Here is a 23988-nt window from a genome sequence, read left to right on the forward strand (position 1 = left end):
GTCTGTCTCTCTGCGCTTGGCGGAGGTGCTGGGTTCGCAGACAGATGCGCTAGCATTGCAAGCGTGGCGTTGGGGAGGGGGTGTTTCTTTTAAACAAGGGGCTGGCGACCCCCCCCCCGTGCGTCCTCTTTTCTTCTTCGCTTTGAGCGCGCTCTTTTGCATCCTTGGGAGGGTCGTTTCCACGCGAATGGGAACCAGATTTGGGGAGGGAAGGGAGTTGGAGACGTGGCTCTGTTTAGCCACCCGTTGAGACCCTCTTTTTCCCCCCACCCACCCCCGTTTTATTGGGGGGAGGATTTCCCCGAAACGAAGCCCACCCCCACCCGCCCGCTTTAACCACGGGTTGCTCACCAACCCATCCTTCTTCCTTGCGCGCGGTCGGTGTGTCAAGGATTGAGCCAGCTGTGCCATTTAGAATTTAGAATAACAAAAGAGTTGGAAGGGACCTTGGAGGTCTTCTAGTCCAGCCCCCTGCCCAGGCGGGAAACCCTACACCGCTTCAGACAAAGGGTTACCCAACCTCTGCTTAAAAACTTCCAGTGATGGGGATGCCCTGCGCTGAATTAAAGAATCCGCGCTGCCTTCATGAGGGCCAGGAACGTGCTTTGCTTAAGTTGGGTGTTTTGTTTGCCCAGGCTGGATTTGAACCGCCTGTTGCTCTGGTTACCTTGAAGGAGGGAGTGGAGGAAAAAAAAAAGCCACCGCCTGTGGAGAGAAGTCTTGTTAGTTTCATCTCTGCTAAGCAACGGCTGAGAACGCGTTGGGCCTCTGGTGAGCTGATCCGCCTGTCCTTGTAAGAGATTTTAATAAGATTTTTCCCTTCTTCATCAAAGGGGGACTGAAATGAAGGGTTGTTTTTTTTTATTTCAAGGGGTGTCATTCCCCTTGGGGACTTCCTTCCGAGTTATGTTCATGTTAAATCAAGAAGGAAGGAAGCAAATGTTTTCTGGCAAGTGAGAACAATGGAATAACTTTGCCCTCCCGAAGGAGTCGTGGGTGCTCCATCGCTGAAAGTTTTTCAAAAAACAGACTGGACAATCATTCGACGGGGAGGGTATAAAGCTCTTGGCTTGAGCAGGGGTTGGAATAGAAGACCTCTGGGGTCCCTTCAGGCCCTATGAGTCTATAGATAGATAGATAGATAGATAGATAGATAGATAGATAGATAGTCCATGAGCAGGACAAGAAACAGTGGATGGAAACTGATCAAGGAGAGAAGCTACTTAGAACCAAAGAGACATGTCCTGACGGTGAGAACAATCAATCCGTGGGAAGAAGAGGTTGGATAACCATTTGTCTGAAGTGGTGTAGGGTTTCTTGCCTAAACAGGGGGTTGGACTAGAAGACCTCCAAGATCCCTTCCAACTCTGTTATTTCTCTTCTCTTCTTCTCTTCTGTTTCCCCCAAAATAAGACATCCCCTGATAATAAGCCCAATCGGGCTTTTGAGCGCATGGCAATAAGGCCAAGCGCTTATTTCAGGGTTCAAAAAAAAATATAAGACGGGGTCTCATTTTCGAGAAAACACGGTCTTCTCTTCTCTTCTCTTCTCTTCTCTTCTCTTCTCTTCTCTTCTCTTCTCTTCTCCCTTGTTTCCCCCAAAATAAGACATCCCCTGATAATAAGCCCAATCGGGCTTTTGAGCGCATGGCAATAAGGCCAAGTGCTTATTTCAGGGTTCATAAGACGGGGTCTTATTTTCAGGAAAACACGGTCTTCTCTTCTCTTCTCTTCTCTTCTCTTCTCTTCTCTTCTCTTCTCTTCTCTTCCAAGACTTGCCTCTAGAAGTTATGGGTGCTCCATCACTGGAGGTTTTCAAGAAGAGACTGGACAGGCACTTGTCTGAAATTGTACTATAGGGTTTCCTGCCTGAGCAGGGGGTTGGACTGGAAGACCTTTTAACTCTGATATTCTGTTATGATTTGCCTGTGCTGGAATGGGTTTCATCTTAACCTTTAGTTTTCTGGGGCTTCCTGGGTTATGCAAACTTTATGGTTCGTTGTCTTGGTGGAAACCTACAACATGGGTGGATTTGGTAACTAGCTAAGGTGCACCAAAAGAGGAAACGTAAAAATCTTAGGATTGGAAGGATGCTGGTCTTGTAATCCATCTCCCTGCACAAGGCGGTTAACTGTTAGGCATGTAAATGACTAACTATGGCTTGGATTTTCACTCTCTGAATAGGAATCCGTGGTGGGTTTTTCCTTCTTCGAATACAAAGTATTCGGAAAAGATTTGGAAAATATGGCCTTGGTTTAAAGAAAGCTTAATGTTTCTTACTCATGCCATTGGATTTACTTCCTTGTAAAAGAATAGAACAGAGCAGAGCGAAGTAGAAATAGGAATAGAATAGAATAGAATAGAATAGAATAGAATAGAATAGAATAGAATAGAATAGAATAGAATTCTTTATTGGCCAAGTGTGATTGGACACACAAGAATTTGTCTTTGGTGCATAAGCTCTCAGTGTACTTAAAAAACAAGATACAAACTTAACAACTACAGTGAGTCAATTAAGAACTGAGGCAAGCAAGGTCATAAAAAGGGGCAAAATTCACTTAACCCAGGTCTCCCTTAACAACAGAAATGTTGGGCTCAGTTGTGGTCATACGTTGTGCTGTCTGGCATGGAGGCTTCTTCTACCACTCTTACATACCTATGTTGGGAATTAGGAAAACCATTTCTTTTAAATCTGGAGCCAAGCTCATTGCTGCCTGGTGTGTGTGTGTGTGTGTGTGTGTATGTATGTATGTATGTATATGTGTGTGTGTATTTGCGCACTTGTGAAGATTAACCAGGTTTTGTTTAAGGGAACAGTGGAGCAGCTCGCTTATCCTAAGGGGTACCAGATGGCTTGCTGTGGACCATGTTCAGGAGAAGAAGGAGAGAGAGAGAAAGAGAGAGGGTGGGAGGGAGAGACAAAAGAGAAAGAGAAAAAGAGAGAGAGGGAGGGAGAGAGAGAGAGAGAGATACAGAAAGAGAGAAAGAGAGAGAGAGAAAGAGAAAGAGAGAGAGAGAGAGAGAGAGAGGAAGAAAGAGAGAGAGAAAGAGAGGGAGGGAGGGGAGGGAGAGAGAGAGGAAACCCCAGCAAAAATCCACACGAAATTCGCCCTGTGGCACTTACCAAAAATAATATGGTTATGCAAACAATTTAGTAGAAGAAAACAGTATGGGGGAAGATAAGATCTGTACCATTAAGAGCTTTCTAACTGTTAAGACTTTTGCACAGCTTCAACATGGTAGCCTTAGCTTCCTTCTCTGTTCCTGAAAGCTTCCGCTGCACCGGAGACCAATTCCTTGTGTGTCCAATCACACTTGGCCAATAAAGAAATCTGTTTGTTTGTTTTTTTAAATTTATCCCTGCCTTTATGTCCAGTTTCTCTTCTCCTTTCTGTTCCCTTTTCCCTGAAATTTAAAAGGTGTGTGTAAGCTTTAGGACAGAAGCCTATCCACTCTCAAGGGAGAAACAGCTAGTATTTTTTTTTTCCCTCTGGTTTTCGAGTTTTATAAACCCTCCTTTGTTCCCAAGAAGCTGCTTTTAAGTCAAGGGTTCTGCAAAATCAGAGCAGCCTGGGAGTCTAGCTGGGTGGATGGGCAGAGGGAAATCCCTTGGCTGCCTTGTGGAATAGGGGTTTTTTCCCCCCCTTTGTTTGAAGCGTGTCTGGTTCTTTTAAGTCGTTAGATGAATAGAGTAGAATAGAATAGAATAGAATAGAATAGAATAGAGTAGAATAGAATAGAATAGAATAGAATAGAATAGAATAGAATAGAATAGAATAGAATAGAATAGAATAGAATAGAATAGAATTCTTTATTGGCCAAGTGTGATTGGACACACAAGGAATTTGTCTTTGGTGCATAAGCTCTCATTGTACATAAGGAGAATAAAATACATTCATGAAGAATAAAATGATACAACACAGTGAAAGTCAAGATTACTAATAAGCTATCAAATCGTACTAGGAAACAAGTAAAAACAGTACAATTGAAAGATACAAGCAACATGGTTATAGTAATAAGTGGAAAGAGATAGATACTAGGAAGGAAGAGAAGAATAATAGTAATGCAAACCATTAAATTTTCTTGCCTGATTTGGTGTCTCTTTGACCTTGCATTGTCCGTTAATCTTAGAAAAGTCATCTGTGACCTGGGAGAAATCAGATTTTCCTCCCCTCTGCCCCCCTCCATTTACATTTGGCTGGCTAACTAAAGTAGGGGCATCTAAGAGAGATGCCCCCAGGCCTTGATGAGCTTCCCAGCCAGATGTTTGTATAATTGTGGAGGCGGGTAGAGGCTTGCTGCGAATTAGAGGGAGGGGGGATTGAGTGTCTGTAATGGACAGTTAGTTGGGGTGGGGGAAGAAAAGCAGATGGATATTAATTAGGTTAGCGGTGACAAGACCTGTCCTATTACTGGGGTGGGCTTCAATCAACTCTCTTTGTCTTGCTTGATAAGCAAGGAGGGAGCGAAACTTATCCTTTTATTCGTACAGCTTGTGTTTGTAACACTCAACTGGCAATCTTCACTTTAAAAATGACAACTGTGCTTTGGAACAATAGGAATAGAGAACGTTGTTGCTTTACTGGTTGAGACCAACAGCTGTCCAGTTTTGGATTCTCTGCGGGGATGGAAGGCAGCTGTCCAGAATTTCAGATGGATCATTTTTTTTCTGAGCCTCATCTGGAGAAGAGTTGAATGCGTGACTTATTTAGCCAGTCAAACTAGATCTTCTCTCCTGGATGACAATGTTTTGCATTCAATCAGTGTCACTGTAATTAAATTCTTGGAGGTCCCCTCTGCCTTTTTAAGAGTTTCCGAAATGCCTCCCTGTAGAATTCTGGTCAAAGGTTCCAAAATCCATCAATAATGGATGTGTAGGGGAAAAAAAAAAAAAACAGGCAGAGCTGAGGGTGGAGTTAAGCAAGTCATCAGCCTAGAGTCTTTACATTGCCACAAACAGTCCAAGTCGAACCCTTCCTGAATTCCATTGACTCTTTATCTGGCACCAATTTTGTGTTGAACGTTAGTTGACCAGATTCTTGTGAATCAATGAATCAATCTTCAATGCTGCAACCTGATTGATGGCCCTGATTCTTTGTGCCCCAATAGAATGGGACAACTCGCCGCAGCCAAGTCATGGCCAACTCACCATGGCCAACTCACCACGGCCAACTAATCATGGCCAATTCATAGTTGGATACCAAAAGTGACAGGCTTCCAGATAGAATACACCCCAGAATTGTTTCTTCTAGGAATAATGAAAAGGAAATACAAAAAAAACCCCAAAACCATATTGTCAGCGTTGCAACGCTGGCATAGAGGGAGCAGAGGAGAGCGAAAGATAAACTCTGAGACTTTTGCCTGCTAAATCCCTTTGAAGCCTGGTTGTCGTGGAAATGAGGGGAGGCGGCACATTCCTGGGAAATGATGGGGAAAAGAAGCCTGAAGAATGACTTGGAAGACAGCCAATGAGAAGCAGCAATTTGGGGATCGGAAAGGGAGGGATTGGGAGGCAAAAGGTCAGTCTCGTCCGTGCGGAGTCATGATCCGGTGGCTGAGCTCAATTAAAGATTTCCTTAAAGATTGGCAGTTTGGAAATTCATTTAATTTTGAGATAGCACCGCAGTCTGACACATATATTATTCTACACATGACAACTGCAGCAAGATTGGCCTTCACGCAATGTTGGAGAAGCTCAAATATACCCTCTGAAGTTTTAATAATTAAAAAGGTATTGGATTGTGCCAAGATGGACAAAATGACACTTGAATTGAAAGGATGGATGGACTCGGATTTTTACGTAATATGGGAGAAATGGTATAATTGGATCGAAAATAGAAAAGAAGGAAAATGATAGAATGTAGATTTAGTAAAAATATGTAGAGAATACTAGTGTGATAATATGTAAATGGTAGCAATCAAGCACAAGAGTTGAATAATGATTGTTTAATTGTAAAAATTAAATAAAACAATTTTTTTAAAAAAATAGAGTAACACTGATTAAGAGCTTTTTAACTGCTCTTTGGGGTTGGTGGGAATTGAATTCTAATGATAGACTGATGGCTTGGGATGGAGAAGAAGCTGGACTTTCCCATTTGAGGTTTCATAGAGTGTCCTGGAAGGTTGATGCAACGATCTTTCTTTTGGAACCACCTTTATTAAATAATCCTGAAAATAGTGTTGCGTGCTATAATTTCCAGTGCCTTTCAGGCACTCTCTCTTGTTTCCCAACACGTGTTTCCGTCTCCCCAATTAAGCTCTGTTCAAAAATCATAGGGAAGATGCGTTTAGTAAGGTTTCGTCTGATTTTGAACCCCTCCTTGGGATGATGATGGTTAGAATGAAAAATAAATAAATAAAATAAATAGATGATATACTTCGATAGCTAAGTACGTGGTCCTTGTATCTCCATGCAGAGGTGGTATTTAGCCGGTTCGGACCAGTTTGCCCGAACCGGTTGTGGAAATCATGGGTGGGCCTGCCCACCTGCCCTGGCTTTATGCCATCATATTTAGGCACATATTTAGGCACATGCGCAGAATGCACGCGCTCCAGCAAAGCACATGCACGGAAGGCGGGGCACATGTATAGACGGGGCGCGTGAGAGCGAAACGAGCACACTCGGCTGCGTGCTCACATTTGCGAACCGGTAGGGAAAGACAATGAATACCAGCCCTGTCTGGAAGCCCTGGAGAATTCTTTGAGGGCTTGATACCTGGAAGAAACCCCCAGCTTCAAAATCTCTACAGCCACAGTTTCATCTCTCAGCATTCCAGGGCGGCTATAACACGGTGTTCGCTTCTGATGCGCAAACCAATTTCGAAACTAACGTTGCTGAGCTGCTAAGAAGAGACTGCACCACAGAATTGTCCTCTGCAGAGCTGCTTCTTGAGGTTCCTTTAGCGGCTTGCAAGAAATTCTTTAACTTCGCTATTTTGCTGATGTGTTTCTCACTCCTCCTGTGGTTAGGCCACTTCTCCTTCCCCCCGTGGCCTATTTCTCCATCACAGTCTTTGGCAATTCTGCTTTTAGCTTGGCGACAGTTTTTTTTTCTTTCTTTCTTTCTGAGCTTCCTCTTCACACTTCGGTTCTATCTTAGATCATCTTGAGTCCAGCATCCTGTGTTTTGTTTCTGTGATCTGGCTTAGAGTAGAATCAATTGGGTGCAAACGTTTTCTGGCAATTGACCGATTTATTTTTCCATTTTAAAGAGTTTGTGGTTTTCTACCTCAATTGCAGGTTATTTTAGTATCTTCCATTGAATAAGATTTTATCCTTGCTGCAAGCAATTATCCCTCTCTGTCTCTGTCTCTGTCTCTGTCTCTGTCTCTCTCTCTCTCTCTCTCTCTCTCTCTGTGTGTATTTTTCTCTCTGTGTGTCTGTCTGTCTCTCTTTCTGTCTCTTTCTTTCTCTCTCTGTGTCTATATCTTTCTGTGTGTGTGTCTCTGTCTCTTTCTCTGTCTCTCTTACTCTCTGCTCTCTTTGTCTCTCTCTCTCTCTTTCTGTCTTTCTGTCTCTCTCTATATATATATATCTTTCTCTGTGTGTGTGTCTCTTTCTCTCTCTGTGTGTCTCTCTCTCTTTCTCTTTCTCTCTCTCTCACTCTCTCTCTCTCTTTCTCTGTACAACTATCTCAGTTGCACATATTTCTATCACTTATCCTTCCTGTTTGCGTTTCCGGCCATAATATGCAATCAAATAAACCTACATCAGATAATGCTAGAAGTTCCGTTCAAATCTCTATTAACCTTTGCAAGAGATGCTTTAAAAATAAATAAACCTGAGTCTCTAGGACCAAGCTCCTCACCATCGGAGAGTTCTTTTTCTTTCCACTTCTCAATTTCTAAGAGTAAGACTCACAGAGCTAAACGTTAGGATAAGAACAACAGTAGAATGTTCCACCTTGGGAAAGGATTAGATGAGCTTTGTGGGTCCCATCCAGTTGCTGGATTAAGATTACCTTCAGAACTGGTGTTCGGGACAACCCTTTAGTCAAACAAAACATTGCGTGAGAAAAGCATGAGCGAGCCAGGAGGTATTTGGTGAGACTTCAGTTTGGTATCTCAAGGTTTTGTCTCCATCAGAGATGCTATCAGATTCTATGAGTTTCCATGGCAGGGCCATTCGTTCTCTTTTAGAAAAACCAAAACTTATTATCCTATGTGGTAGATATGTATGAGAGCAAGAAAATATTGGACTAAAATACATACATGGTTGGAAAAGATGATCAAGCAGCACATACCGTATTTTCTGGAGTATAAGACACACCTTTCCCCCCACAAAAAAGTGGGTGAAAATCTGGGTGTATTTTATACTCCGAATGTAGCCCTGCCCAGCCTCTCAAACGGAGGTTTCAAGGGCTGAAAAAAGCCTCAGAAATGAAGCTTCAGGGAAAAAAAGCCTCCAAACAGCTTCAGGGAAAAAAAGCCTCCAAACAGCTTCAGGGAAAAAGCCTCCAAACAGAGCTTCAGAAAAAAAGCCTCCAAACAGAGCTTCAGAAAAAAAACTTTTTTTCTGAAGCTCTGTTTTGGAGGCTTTCAGAGGCAGAAAAAAAGTTTTTTTCTGAAATGGAGTTTCAGAAGTTTCAGAGGCAGCCAGGAGTGGGATTTGGGGGTTCTCCGAACTGCACAGAATCTTAGCTAGAGGTTCTCCTGAACTCCTATGAACCCCCAGCAGTCCAGCCCTGGATAGACTGACATTAAAAATAAAAGATAAAGGAGATACAGAGTATTATTCAACATGGAAGAGGTTCTATCAGTGATTAGATATGAGAGGTAGAAGTTAGAAGAAAGTTTATTGTTATGTATACGTAAAAGATGAATGATATGTATGACTATAAGTACACTAGGATAATTAATAGAAGCTCAAATAAGTTAATGCAACTATAATTATTGTATATAACTATATAATTATATAACTATAATTATTGTTATAATTACTACATATATTATCACTATTACTGTTACCATGTTTGTTTGTTTTTTTTTTTTTTTTGCTAAAATGAAACACCTGGACAATACACTGTTTTCAAAATATTTCAAAATACTTATATATAAATAAAAAAACACATTACAAGAAAAGTCACAAATTTTTTAAGGCCTGGTGCCAAGTCCCAGGATTCTTCTACCAAACCAAAACATTACAGGGAATTCAGCTTCATAACAATTGCAACATTCTTTTTCTGAAAAGAAAAAAGGTCTTATGATAGATGCTTTTGCAAAAAATAAAAATATCAGCAATGTTTGGCAGGATCAATCTGCACGTGCTGAATCAAGTGAACGAAACAAGACGGAGGATACGGCAGAAAGCAAGGAATTTTGGATGCTTTCTGAGGGCGGAACTATAGTAAAAAAAATATATGCTTGGCCTCATCGCAGAAATGTAATCAGATTTGTAGATTCTCTAAGGCGGTTTGCAGAAATTTGGATCGCTTTGGCACCCGGTGGAAGGATTATGTCGTTTTCCACTCCTAGAGACCACATAGATTTTTTTTTTCCCCCTGATGATCTAAACCGAGCAATTTTTTGAATCTGTTGCATTCATTTTCATGTCCTGCAAACCTGTGGCATCTTAGCTTTGCAGATCTTACGGAAGTAGAGCTGGCCACTTTCTGCTCCAGATTTCTTCAACCTGGGGCTCTCACCCTAGAACTTCTGGGACTTGTAGACCAGACGGTCATCTTCCATGGACGGTGAGATTTATATTCCCAAATACCCCAAAGACACTCATTTGGCTACTGATCGCCAAGGGAGGGTTTGTGGCTGCAACAGAGGTAAAGCTGTGTCCTTCTGAATTTAACCAGTATTCTCAACTAGTAAGGAGAATGTTCTCCATTCTCACACGGCTCATATTTTAATAGAATAGTAAAGGTAAAGATTCCCCTCGCACATGCGTGCTAGTCGTTCCCGACTCTAAGGGGCGGTGCTCATCTCCATTTCAAAGCTGAAGAGCCAGCGCTGTCTGAAGACGTCTCTGTGGACATGTGGCCAGCATGACTCAATGCCAAAGGCGCACGGAACGCTGTGTCCTTCCCAACAAAGGCAATCCCTATTTTTTCTACTTGCATTTTTTACGTGCTTTCGAACTGCTAGGTTGGCAGAAGCTGGGACAAGTCACAGGAGCTCACCCCATTACGCGGCGCTAGGGATTCGAACCTCTGAACTGCCGACCTTTCGATCGACAAGCTCAGCGTCTTAGCCACTGAGCCACCATGTCCCTTTTTTAATAGAATAGAATAATAAAATAACAGAATACGAGAGTTGGAAAGGACTTTGGAGATCTTTTAATCCAACCCCGTGCTCAAGCAGGAAGACCCTATACCAGTCCAGACAAATGTTTTTTTTCAATCTCTTCTTGAAAGACTCCGGTGATGGAGAGCCATAAACTTCTGGAAGCAAATCGCCCCACTGTTTAATTGTTCTAACTGTCAGGAAATTTCTCCTTAGTTCTGTCTCAACTTTCACCTTGGAGAGTTCTGCCAGGAGATCAAGGCAGCCAAAATTAGGAACAAGGACACTTTTTGGCAAAGAAATTTACAGCAAGTAAAAAAAGTCCTTGGAGATATGGAGGTGCTTCCTAGAACGTCTTTTTGAAGCGTTTCTAGAAACTTAAGAAATTATCCTTGGCAAAATTCTGGAAAGTGGACTCGTTTAAACTGAGCAGAGAAAATAAGGAAAATCCTTTTCTTTTTTTTCTTCCTAAAAGTGAGAACAATTAATCAGTGGAACGACTTGCCTCCAGAAGTTTTGGCTGCCCCATCACTGGAGGCTTTGAAGAAGATAGTGGACAACCACTTCTCTGGAATGGTATAGGGCAGGGGTGAAATCTACTTACCTTCCCTACCGGTTCGGAAGTGCATGCACTGCGTGCACCAACTCTTTGTGCATTCGCAAACCCTTCTGCACATGCGCAGGGGTAAAAAACAGGTTACTTCCTAGTTAAAACCAAGAAGTAACAATGACCGGCAAGTGGGTGGAGCCTCGAGCTGCCATCGCTACCGGTTCTCTGAACCACCGGCTGTCATCACTACCGGTTCGGGCGAACCGGGCTGAACCGGGAGCATTTCACCCCTGTTATAAGGTCTCCTGCCTGATCAGAGGGTCAGACTAAAAGTCCTCCAAGGTTCCCTCCTTCCAACTCTTGTTATTCTGTTCTTTTCTAAATTATAGATCTGTTGTGGCAAGTCGTTTGCTCTTTTTCTTTTTGAGACATCCGAGGAGGGTTTTGTTGGCTAAGTTCACTTCTACCGTCTTAACTTTTGGGAACTGTCTTGAGTAGCTGGTGAAGAATTTTGAGAAAGGGTCGTCATCCCTGTTTCGAAATCTCTCCTCTTTCTCTCAGCTTCTCTATGAAAGTGAGCAGATCTGAGTGGCCCCGAGCGATGAACTATTTCAATAAATTTCACCGCATTCTGGAGGAAAGTACTGTTTTGAGGAAGGGCGGAAAGAAAAGGAAGCGTTTTGTACTTCTTTAAAAATGGGGCTCCACGTTGAAGCAACGGAGGCTACGAAGCAGGGTAAATTTGGCAGGGGGAAAATAAAAAAAATCTTGCCGGATTTGTATGGTTGGGTTCCACGCTGCTGTTTATTACGTCCTGGTGCTTTCAGATAAGGTTTTTCTAGAGCAATTGCCTGCCTCGTTTTTAGACTGTTCCAAGGAGCCTGAATAGCATATTTTTATTTTTTTATATTTTTTTTTGTATCCCCCTTTATTATTTTTTACAAATAACTCAAGACAGTGAACATATCCAATGCACCTTCCTCCTCCTATTTTTCCCCTAACAACAACTCTTTGAGGTAGGTTGGGCTGACAAAGAATGACTGGCCCAAAGGCACTCAACTGCCTTCCATGCCTAAAGCTGGACTAGAATTCACTGACCTCTGGTGATTGTCCCAAAGTCACCCAGCTGGCTTTCATGCCTAAAGTGGGACTAGAACTCACCATCTCCTAGTAATTGTCCCAAAGTCATCTAGCCAACTTTCATGCCTAAGGCGGGACTAGAATTCACTGTCTCCTGGTGATTGTCCCAAAGTCATCTAGCCAGTTGGCTTTCATGTCTAAGGTGAGACTAGAACTCACCATCTCCTGGTGATTGACCTAAAGTCACTTAGCTGCTTTTCATGCCTAAGGTGAAACTAGAACTCACCATCTCCTGGTGATTGTCCCAAAGTCATCTAGCCAGCTTTCATGCCTAAGGCAGGACTAGAACTCAGCATCTCCTGGTGATTGACCTAAAGTTACCCAGCTGGCTTTCATGCCTAAGGTGAAACTAGAACTCACTATCTCCTAGTGATTGATCCAAAGTCACCCTGCTGGCTTTCATGCCTAAAGCAGGACTAGAATTTACCATCTCCTGGTAATTGGCCCAAAGTCACCCAGCTGGCTTTCGTGGCTAAAGCAGGACTAGAATTCACCATCTCCTAGTAATTGGCCCAAAGTCACCCAGCTGGCTTTCGTGGCTAAAGCAGGATTTGAACTCATGCTCCCCCACCTCCTACCCTGGTGCTCTAATCAACTAAAAAACCCAAACTGGCTATCATTTGTATCTATATTTATAAATCTGGACCTCATTCGTATTGTATTCTAAAATAGAAGAGAGTTAGAAGTATCTTCCATTCGTGACTCTCTTCGATGTTTCCCCCATGTAATTTTGGGTTTTTTTGACTTATTTCCACATAGGAAAGGGAAAGAAGAATAGATGTTTTGTGGATCATTTATCTGGAAGCACCACCGCTGAGGAAAACGGCCCAAGGTCCCATTTTTATACGTTTATGAAATCCGTGAATGTTTCCTTGTTCTAAGCTTCTTTGGAAAGCTGCCCCGATCTTCATCTCCAAATGCTGGTTTGTGTTGGTTGGTGGTTGTTTTCCCCACCCTGGACTCCCCATCTGAATCTGGCTGCTGTCACCTTAAGTGTCCAGGGAGCCCCAGTCGGTAATTCGAGGACTGTGTAGAGAGGTTGCTTGGATTTCATTTTAGTTTGAGGTTGCCTTGGTAATTCAACAAAGGTCTTGGATGCAGTGTGGAGGATACAGAAGGTTCTTTGCATCAGATTGGATCTCCTCCAGGCAGTGATCTGACATTTGGCCAACAAGGTTGAGATAGGAGAAAGAGAGAGAGAGAGAGAGAGATTTTGTGTGTGTGTGTGTGTGTGAGAGAGAGAGAGAGAGAGAGAGAGATTGTGTTTTTGTGTGTGTGAGAGTGAGATTGTGTTTTTGTGTGTGAGAGAGAAATTGTGTTTGTGTGTGTGAGAGAGGGGTTGTGTTTGTGTGTGTGAGAGAGAGGTTGTGTGTATGAGTGAGATTGTGTTTTTGTGTGTGTGAGAGAGAGAGATTGTGTTTTGTCTATGTGAGAGAGAAATTGTGTTTTTGTGTGTGAGAGAGGGATTGTGTTTGTGTGTGTGAGAGAGGGATTGTGTGTGTGAGAGAGATTGTGTTTTTGTGTGTGAGAGAGGGGCTGTGTGTGTGTGAGAGAGAGGGTGGTTATGTGTTTGAGAAGGATTGTGTGTGAGGGGGGGAGAGATTGTGTGTGTGTGGGTGTGTGTGTGTGTGAGAGAGAGAGAGAGAGATTGTGTGGATATGTGGGTGGGTGTGGGTGTGTAAGAGAGAGAGAGAGAGGGAGGAAGGGAGAGGGAAAGAGAGAGAGAGAGAGAGAAACATCACACACAGAGAGTTTGTTGGTTTTCCTGTGTTTTCCCCATATATGCACCCTGATAAGACCTAAATTCATTTGGGGCTTCTAAAATTTGGGCACGATTAATAAAGAACCATGGAGGAGGAGAAGGGGGTGGAAATTAGAATAATTCTGGGCCATCAGGAATAACAGAGTTGGAAGGAACCCTGGAGGTCGTCTAGTCCAACCCCCTGCTCAAGCAGGAGACCCTATCCCCATTCCAGACAAACAGTGGTCCAATCTCTTCTTGAAAACTGGTTTATTTGTTCTCACTGTCAGGAAAATCCCTCCTTACTTCTACATTGCTTCTCTCCTTGGTTAGTTTCCATCCGTTGCTTCTTGTCTTGCCTTCCGGTGCTTTGGAGAATAGCTTGACTGCCTCTTCGTTTGGGGGCAGCCCCTCTAATATTGTAACATTGATATCATGCCTCCCACCCACCCACCCACCCCCAAACCTTCTTTACATGAAACTGTAAGAAGGAAGATGATGATTAAAAGCCTACATTCAGAAGCATCCATTCTCTTCTGGGCAACTCACTTAAGAGTGGGGGGACTTCATTTCTTCTTCAACGATGGGGAATCAATGCAGTCATTCTGCCGGGCACAAATGGGATGAGAGGGATGTGTGTGTGTGGGGGGGTGTTCCGACTGCCCCTTTTGTGTTTGTGTAGTAAATGGCACTGCCTGAAGCAACATCTGTGCATCTCCAGCTGCACAGAAAGACGAGCCGGGGGTGGGAGGTGGGGTGGAGGGGAGGAGGGACTTCCTGGAACTACGCTGATTCCTAGGCTGGTTTCAAATATAGAAGATTCCACTCTCTGAATATTCATGTCTTAGCTTTTAAGTAGTTTTAATTCAAGATTAGCCTTACTTAATACCTTCCGGAGCTTTTAACACGCTCGGAGGTAGAATTCCGTTTGGGAATAAACCCTCCAGGACCAAGTAGTGATGGTGAGCAGGATCAAAGCAAAAGATAGACTTGGTTAAAGTGACATCTCTTTTTTCTTTCTTCTCTCTCTCTCTCTCTCTCTCTCTCTCTCTTTCTCTCTGTATCTCTGTCTCCCTCCCTCCCTCTCTCTTTCTCTCTCTCTCTCTCTTCCTCTCTCTCTCTTTCTCTTTTTGTCTCTTTGTCTCTTTCTCTCTCTTTTTCTCTGTCTCTCTTTCTCTTTCTCTCTCTCTCTCTCTCTCTCTCTGTCTCTCTGTCTCTCTCTGTGTGTCTGCCTCCCTCACTCTTTCTCTCTCTTTCCCCCCTCTCTCTCCCTCTGTCTGTCTCTCTCTGTCTCTTTTTCTCTGTATATCTGTCTCCCTCCCTCCCTCCCTCTCTCTCTCTGTCTCTTCCTCTCTCTCTCTTTCTCTTTTTGTCTCTTTGTCTCTTTCTGTCTCTCTCTGTCTCTTTTTCTCTCTGTCTCTTTTTCTCTCTGTCTCTTTCTCTCTCTCTCTCTCTCTCTCTCTCTCTCTCTCTCTCTCTCCCTCCCTCACTCTTTCTCTCTCTCTTTCCCTCTCTCTCTCTCTCCCTCTGTCTGTCTGTCTCTCTCTCTCTGTCTCTCTGTCTCTCTCTCTGAAGGTGACGCTTTCCAGATTGAGAGAGCCGGCAGAAGATAATTCAAGCTACACTAGGAATTGCAAGTTCTCCACTCAACTGAGAACTTCAGAAGCATCCATCTTCTTATTGGCAGCCTATGGATGAACCATGCAACTTTGGACCTCATCTAAACCCATTTTTCTGGCGTTGTTCTTTATTCCGTCGCTCTCCTTTGGATGGAAGCATTGAATGATGCCTCCATGTGACCTGTTTTCTTGGCAGAAACTCTTGATGAAAAGGCCCCAAATGAAGGATCTGGCTTATCTTTCTTTTTTGGCATTGAGGAAGTTATCGCATCAACGTTCACACCATTAGCTTCCCCTCTTGGGAATGCAGGAATGGCCAGTAGAGGAAGCCATGGTTTTGGAGAGCAACCTTACAAGGAGAAGGAGTCAGAAAAAGGTGCTGAAGTTGAGGGGAGAAGAGATGGAGACTTCCAGTTAGGAGAAAACAGCCTTGTGGGGAATTTGGACTGCTGGACCTTGTCTTCTTCCCAGGAGATCCTGGAAGATGAAGAACTTTTGAGGGAACTCAAGGACTACCAACATCTTTTGGAAGAAGATGAGCAAGGTTTTGATCTCGGTGAACTTCAAGATCTTGAACGTGTAGGAGATATCAACGCTACAAGTCCCCTGCCTGGTGAGTAAAACAGGAAATTAGGGACCCAAATCTCGGGTAAGGTTATTTGGAGTAATATCTGAATTGGAGTAGAGTTTTTGCACATTCGGGGAAAGATAACTGATAAGGCCAGCCAGGAGTGGGATTTAGGGGTTCTCCAAACGGCACAGAATCTTAGTTAGAGGTTCTCCCGAACCCCCAGCAGCCCACCCCTGGTTGGAGGGGAATGGGTTGATAATTAGGACAAGGTGAGATAGATCTTCTAATGTTATGTCCTTCCCATGTTTAGAGGAGAAAGGATCATCCCAAGGCATGAGGTCTTACTTGCAGCTCGATAGGAAGCATGAAGAAGACAGCACTGAACTTGAGAAGACAAGAGGGACGTGGGACTTTGGCAGCCAGGAGGATGTCCATCCTGAGCTTTCTTTTGAAGGCCAGTACGGTTCAGACTTCAGTCCCAGTCCTGAGATCCTTCAAGACCCTCTCGCTTTTTATAAATGCAGCTCTGCCTCCGATAATGTGGACGACGAACTCTCTGAGAGCTCCAATCTCAACCCTTCACCTTGCGGTCCTCCTCCAATGTGCACCCAACTGGAAACTGAACCTCAAATTCTGGGTGAGGATGGTCTGGACTTCCCTGAAGATCGAAAGTTCTCCTGGGAGTTAGGAAGAAATCTGGACAGTCATGGCCACAGTTCTCTAGAAAGTTCTTTGCCGTACAATCAGCGACTCTTGGATTTCCAATCTCTGGAAGATCTTCAGAATTGTCCCGGCATCGATGCTGAGACTTGTCCGGAGTTATCCTGGATGGAGGATTTGGAACAACCTCTTGAGAAAGAACCTCCAGCGGAGATCGCTCAAACCATCCAGCAGCTCGCTTTCAACAACAACACCGTAGAAAGACTTTCGGATTCGAGAGAGACGACGCAGATGTCCCACACCTTCAAACGAGTTGGCAGCCAATTGGAGAAACGAACACGCAAGCCGAAAGCAGATGTACCCCACGGGCTGTTGTCGAAAGGTCCAAGACAGTCCAGATCTCTGAGCCCTCAACGAATGACCGGCCAGAAAAAATCTGGACATCCTGCTTTGAAAGAACCAGACCGAGAGACTCAGTCAAACTCTGGGACGAGAGACGTCACACAATATGGCCGAGGGAAACTCAACTACCCATTACCAGATCTGTCCAAAGTGGAAGCCCGGGTTAAGTTCCCCAAGGATCCTCAAAGCTACCAACCACCTCAAGGAAAATCTTCTCCGGCCAGCTGGAAGGAGGTTAGGAAGCCGGTCATCTTCAAATCACCTGCCGAGATTGTCCGAGAGGTGTTGTTGAGCAGCGGAGAAGGATCTCCTCAAAAATGTCCCACGCCCACCATCTCTGTTATTCCCGAGGAACTGAAGTCTCCCAGACAGGCTACGGAACTGGTGCATCAGCTTCAGGTAATGTCTCCTGGACGGATTCCGAAAATTCTTTTCCTGAACATTGGGAGTCCTCGAATTACGACCGAACCGGAACCCGCCAAATTGCTAAGTGAGAAATCGGTTAAGTGAGTTTAGTCCCAGTTTTATGACTTGTCTTGGGCCATTTGTGAAGCCAATCTAGTCCCACAGTTGTTAAGTGAATCTGGCTTCCCCTATCTGGCGACCGTCATAAATATGAGTCCGTGTTCAAGCATCCAAATATAAATCACACGACCGTGCGGAACAGTCACGAAATGAACTATCGTAAGTCGAGGACGGCCTATATAGGTAGTCCTCGGCTTACAACAGCGCATTGAGTGAAGCTTCGAAATTACAGCGGGGAAATTACACTGAGAAAGGTGACCTATGACCATTTTTCACACTTACAACCGTCCCCATAATCAAAATTCAGACATTTGGAAACCGGCTCAATTTATGACGGTCACAATGTTTTAAGATCCCGTCTTGTGACCTACTGAAAATTGAAGTCCACGGGGAAGCCAAGATTCACTTCGCAACCGTGGGACTGACTAAACAACTTGCAGTGCTTCGCTTAACAACGGCAGCAAGCTAGGTTGTAAAATGGGGGCAAAGCTCACTTCAGAACTGTCTCGCTTAGCGACATAAATTTTGGGCTCCATTGTGGTCGTAAGTGGAGGTCTACCTATTTAACCAGATGTTTTGCACTCTTCCCTCCTTTTAAACTGCAAGCCTCTAGATAGGTGGCCTCTAGATATTCCACAATATGGATGGTCCTCGACTTACGACCGTAATTCAGCTCCAAATTTCTGCGGCTAAGCAAAGTGTCTTTGCGAAGTGACTTTTGCCCCATTTTACGACCTTTCTTGCCACCGTTGTTAAGCGAATCGCTGCCATCATTAAGTCAGCAATACCCTTGTTCAGCGAATCTGGCTTCCCCCTTGACTTGGCTCATTGGAAGGCCGCAAAAGAGGATCGCGTGACACGCTGCGACTGTCGTAAATACGAGTCAGTGGCCAGGCGTCTGAATTTTGATCCCGTGGCAGATGCCTCAGGGGTTGTAAGGGCGAAACATGGTCCCCGAGTCCCTTTCTTCGGTGCCGTTACAACTTTGAACGGCCACTAAAACGCAACCGTTGTAAGTCAGGGACTGCCTCTATCCCTCCAGGCGAAATTTTTCTCCCACTTTGCACAGGAGCATTAGGGAGAGAAAACCCCTTCGGTCTGGCGTAGAGGCTTCTCAATTTGCAGAAATGTATTTTTTGATTACTATTCTTCTTCTCGCTGGTCTGGAGGTTTGCTCATTCATGTGAATGAGCAAACTCCGTCTCTGAAGCCATCAATAGAAAAATCTAGGCCACTAGCCAAAAGCAAGCTGTCTAATGCACCCTCCGCAGGTCTGCATCAATCTAAGCGGAGAGAGGTCACAACCTACACACAGTATGCATATTTCCCCTCTTTGTGTGTGTGTATGTCCCTTTGTGTGTGCATCCTTCAAGATTAGAGCACCGTTCGTAGCCATTCAGTCCTTGGCTTCTAGTAACCGGTTCATTCATATACAGGTAGCTCTTAACACAACAGTGAATAGAATAGAATAGAATAGAATAGAATAGAATAGAATAGAATAGAATAGAAAGTGGAATGGAAGAATTAGAATAGAATAGAATAGAATAGAATAGAATAGAATAGAATAGAATAGGAAATAGAAAAGGAAAAAGAAAAGAAAAGAAAAAAGAAAAGAAAAAAGAAAAAATAGATAAGAAAATAGAAAGTGGAATGGAAGAATAGAGTAGAGTAGAGTAGAAAATAGAAAGTGGAATGGAAGAATAGAATAGAATAGAATAGAATAGAATAGAATAGAATAGAATAGAATAGAATAGGAAATAGAACAGGAAATAGAAAAGGAAATAGAAAGTGGAATGATAGAATAGAGTAGAAAATAGAAAGTAGAATGGAAGGAGAGAAGAGAGAATAGAATAGAATAGAATAGAACAGAACAGAACAGAATGGAATAGAATAGAATTCTTTATTGGCCAAGTGTGATTAGACACACAAGGAATTTGTCTTCGGTGCATATGCTGTCAGTGGCTTAGGACCATTTTTCACACTTACGACCTTTGCAGCACCATGTGATCAAAATTTAGACGCTTGGCCACTGACTCATATTTATGACCATTGCTCTGTGCCATATACAGATCATACACCCTCAAAGCACTTCCTATTCCATAAGGGACGTGCAAATGAAACACTGTGTTCTCTTCATCACTTTTTTTAGGAAGACTACCACAAACTTCTAACCAAGTACGCTGAAGCTGAGAACACCATCGACCGGTTGCGGCTGAGTGCCAAGGTACCAGATAATATACAATAACTATCGTATTATCCAAGTCTTTTCTGTAACCTTTGCTTTGTGGGTACCAGGTTCTCCTAATGGAACACCTTATGAACGTACCTGGTTGGGGAACAGGTAGTAGCTGATTGCAGAGCGGAGGTTGTGTGTGTAGGACTTCATAGGTTTCACTGGTCAGAGAAGACCATGCTTATTACAGATTATTAATCAGTTAAAGAGTTGGAAGGGACCTTGTAAGTCATCTAGTCCAACCCCCCACTTCACCATTTCCAACAAATGGGAGTCCAGTCTCTTGTTGAAAGCCTCCAGTGATGAAGCTCCCACAACTTCTGAAGGCAACTTGATTGATTGTTCTCCCTGTCAGAAAAATTCTCCTTATTTCTAGGTTGAATCTCTCCTTGATCAGTTTCCATCCATTATTCCTCGTTTGCGGAAAAATCAAAATATTTCTTTCTTTTTTTTATGGTATTTTTATTGTTAAAGAATAACAGAAAAGAAAAAACAATACAAAAATCAATAGTAAAGAAAGAATTTTTTTTCCCCCCAACGTGCTATACAAATGGAAAGGAAGTTTTAGGAAATTAAAGTCTTCAATTCTTCCAAAAATCTCTTTGATAAGGTACTGGCGCCGATTCATCCAATCTCCCAAGTGCAAAGTCCACAAAGTACAGAGCCTTGGTAGTACAGTGGTCTAAAGCACCCTGTTATTAAGAACAGCTGTCTGCAATTACTGCAGGTTCGAATCTCGCCAAGGCTCAAGGTTGACTCAGCCTTCCATCCTTTCTAAGGTAGGTAAATTGAGGACCCAGTTTGTGGGGGCAATAAGCTGACTTTGTATAAATATACAAAAGAATGAAGGCTATTGCTTAGCGCATTGTATGCCGCCCTGAGTCTCCGGAGAAGGGCGGCATATAAATCAAATTAAAAAAAAAAATGGTTGCCAAGTTTTCCAAAAAACATTCCCTTTGTATATACCACTTCTAATTTTAATATCACAAGTCAATTTATCATTTAATGCAAATTTCCGTGTTTCATTATACCATTCTTCTAATTTTAAGTCAATATTTAATTTCCAATATCTAGCAATTATTTTAGCTAATTGCTAAAATCAAAATATTTCTGATTCATTTCTTTTTTTAAAAAAATCCAAGCTTTGTTTCAAAAGCAGTAGAATTGAGATTAGTCTGGATCCCATCGTTGGTTGCTTTTAGAAAATCATTGTGAGTCAGAACTCCTCGCGATTCGAAACCCTTCCGAGGGTCTGTCAATAAAATAAGATCTGGCTGGCTTTTAAAGGCTTTTCTTCAGCTCTACAATTCGGCGAAGGAGGTCTTGAAGGAAGCCTTTAGGGCTGTTGAAAAGAAGAAGAGAGAATTGTATTTTTCGAGGGGAGAAGGCAACGTTGGTCTTTCTTTATTAGGATGACTCAGCCAGTTTCGCCTTGAACAGGAAATGAAATGCAAAAAAAGGGGGGGGGGAATTGAGAACATGCCGGATTTGCAACTGGCTGTTCTTTGCTCTTCGACTTCCTGCGTCTCAAGATTGTGACAGATTCTTCCCCCTTCCTGTGTGTCCCACAGAGGCGTAGAATCAAGTATTAGTACCGCTTTATAAAACCCTAGTAAAAACCACACCTGGAACACTGCAACCAATTTTGGTCACCACGTTTACAAAAAAAGATGATGAGACTTTTGGGGGGAAAAAATTCTCATTTGTATTTGTATTTATTTGTTTGTCAAACATGTACAAGATAGCAGGTATAAATATAAACATGGATATGAACAAAAGAAATGAATGCAAATAAATGGGGAGAGTAGGACAGGGACGGTAGGCACGCTGGTTGCGCTTATGCACACCCTCTTTACAGACCTCTTAGGAATGGGGTGAGGTCAGTGGTGGGATTCAGCCAGTTTGCACCACTTCGGGAGAACCGGTTGTTAACTTCTGACCAGTTTGGCAAACTGATTGTTTGAAGAAATCATTAGGTTGGAGAACCGGTTGTTAAATTACTTGAATCCCACCACTGGGTGAGGTCCACGGTAGACAGTTTAAGGTTGAAGCTATGGGGCTGGATGGAACAACTGAGTCAGATAGTGAATTCCAGGCATTGACCACTCTCTGTTGCTGAAGTCGTATTTTCTACAATGGAGTTTAGAGCGGCTTACCTTGAGTTTGTATCTAGTGTTTGCCCGTGTATTATTGCGGTTGAAGCTGAAGTAGTCATTGACAGGTAGGACATTGTAGCAGACAATTTTGTGTACTACGCTTAGGTCAGACCGAAGGCGGCATAGTTCCAGGTTGTCTAAGCCCAAAATCTCAAGCCTGATGGCCTAAGGTATTCTGTTGTGAGCAGAGGAGTGGAGGACTCTTCTCGTGAAATACCTCTGGACCCGCTCAATTACATTAATGTATATACAGTGTGGATTCCAGGCAGACGAGCTGTATTTGAGAATTGGTCTGGCAAAGGTTTTGTATGCCCTAGTTTGCAGTTTGATGTTACCAGAGAAGAAGCTTTGCAAAAGCCTTGGTAGTACAGTGGTCTAAAGCACCCTGTTATTAAGAACAGCTGCCTGCAATTACTGCAGGTTCTAATCTCGCCAAGGCTCAAGGTTGACTCAGCCTTCCATCCTTTCTAAGGTAGGTAAATTGAGGACCCAGTTGTGGGGGCAATAAGCTGACTTTGTATAAATATACAAAAGAATGAAGGCTATTGCTTAGTGCGTTGTAAGCCACCCTGAGTCTCCGGAGAAGGGCGGCATATAAATCAAATAAAATAATAAAATAATAAATAAATAAATAAATGCTGGTCTTTTAGTTACTTTTTTATAATTGATTTCTTTTTCCCCTTAAAAAAAATGAGAAGCATTACCTTTAGAGCTGCTTCTCAGGACCAGTCATCGTTTTACAAATTCTTGTCCTGTTTCCCTCCATCCTTTGCTGAAAAAATCTCCACTGGGTTTGTTGGGGGGGAAAAAGCCCTCTCCACCATGATGCTCTCATGCCGTCACAATGCTTAGTTTGTGGAGACATCTCAGGAGATTTGAAGGAGAGCTGGCTGGGGCAACTGAAGATGTGGATCAGTTTCAAGAATCCAGTTCTAGCTGCTAGAACATAAGCAGGAGAGGAGACGTAGAATTCCACCTCCACTTGTGCGATTCGGAGGACGATGGCAGTTGGGGACCAGAGAAAGCAGGTAGAGGTTGTACAGATAAAGGTTCCCCTCGCACATATGTGCTAGTCATTCCCGACTCTAGGGGGCGGTGCTCATCTCCGTTTCAAAGCCGAAGAGCCAGCGCTGTCCGAAGACGCCTATGTGGTCATGTGGCTGGCATGACTCAACGCCAAAGGCGCACGGAACGCTGTTCCCTTCCCACCAAAGGTGGTCCCTATTTTTCTACTTGCATTTTTTACGTACTTTCGTAAAAAGCTGGAAAAAGGGAGCTCACCCCATTATGTGGCACTAGGGATTCGAACCGCTGAACTGCCGACCTTTCAATCAACACACTCAGTATTTTAACCACTGAGCCACCGCATCCCTACAACCAAAAAGGCCGTAGCCATTTATAAAATCCAGACTTCCAGTTTGAAGTGTAATAGAAACCCGAATTAAAGGGGAAAAGTCCATATTTTTAGCCCTAAAGTGAATGGGCTTGGAGGTAAAACCCAGCAGAATCATTGTGAGCCTCTGAATAAGAGTTGGAAGGGACTTTGGAGGTCTTCTAGTCCAACCCCCCTAGACCATTTCAGACAAATGGGTTGTCCCATCTCTTCCTAAGAACCTCCAGTGTTGGAAATTCTGGAGGCAAGTCATTTCACTGATTAATTGTTCTCACAGTCATTTTCTTTTCTTAGTTTTAGGTTGGTTCTCTCCTTGGTTAGTTTCCATCCGTTGCTTCTTGCCCTGCCTTCAGGTGCTTTGGAGAACAGGTTGACTGGAGAGCATCTTGAGTATTCTTAACCAGATTTAACCTAATCTATCCACATAGATCTACTCTGTGACTCTCCAGAGTTTGACAAACCTAAAGGTTATGTGTCATTATCCCTCCCATTTTAAGAGCCTTGATAGTACAGTGGTCTACGCACCCTGTTATTAACACAGCTGCCTGCAATTTACTGCTGGTTCGAATCTCTCCAAGGCTCAAGGTTGACTCAGCCTTCCATCCTTTCTAAGGTAGGTGAAATGAGGACCCAGTTTGTGGGGGCAATAAGCTGACTTTGTATAAATATACGAAAGTATGAAGGCTATTGCTTAACGCATTGTAAGCCGCCCTGAGTCTCCGGAGAAAGGCGGCATATAAATCAAATTAAAAAAAAAAAGTAGAAAAAGG

At 43.3% G+C, this 23988-nt stretch overlaps 1 protein-coding gene across 4 annotated transcripts in view; it reads left to right on the forward strand.

The window, feature by feature from the left end:
• AKNA (AT-hook transcription factor) overlaps nt 1–23988 on the forward strand; it is a 60446-nt gene that overhangs the window by 306 nt on the left and 36152 nt on the right. For 2 of the 4 annotated variants that reach the window (XM_034424622.2, XM_034424618.3), the window contains exons 2-4: nt 15235–15891; nt 16160–17310; nt 19586–19660. In XM_034424622.2, coding sequence (XP_034280513.2) covers nt 15591–15891; nt 16160–17310; nt 19586–19660 — 1527 coding nt within the window. In that variant the 5' untranslated portion in view covers nt 15235–15590. Of the gene's footprint in view, nt 1–635; nt 794–15234; nt 15892–16159; nt 17311–19585; nt 19661–22611; nt 22854–23988 lie in introns of those variants that run through there. The other 2 variants (XM_087880019.1, XM_087880020.1) reach the window with 2 other exon arrangements.

The sequence above is a fragment of the Pantherophis guttatus genome, chromosome 16 (genome assembly GCF_059756535.1).
Source record: "Pantherophis guttatus breed Tessera chromosome 16, ASM5975653v1, whole genome shotgun sequence".
NCBI lineage: Eukaryota > Metazoa > Chordata > Lepidosauria > Squamata > Colubridae > Pantherophis > Pantherophis guttatus.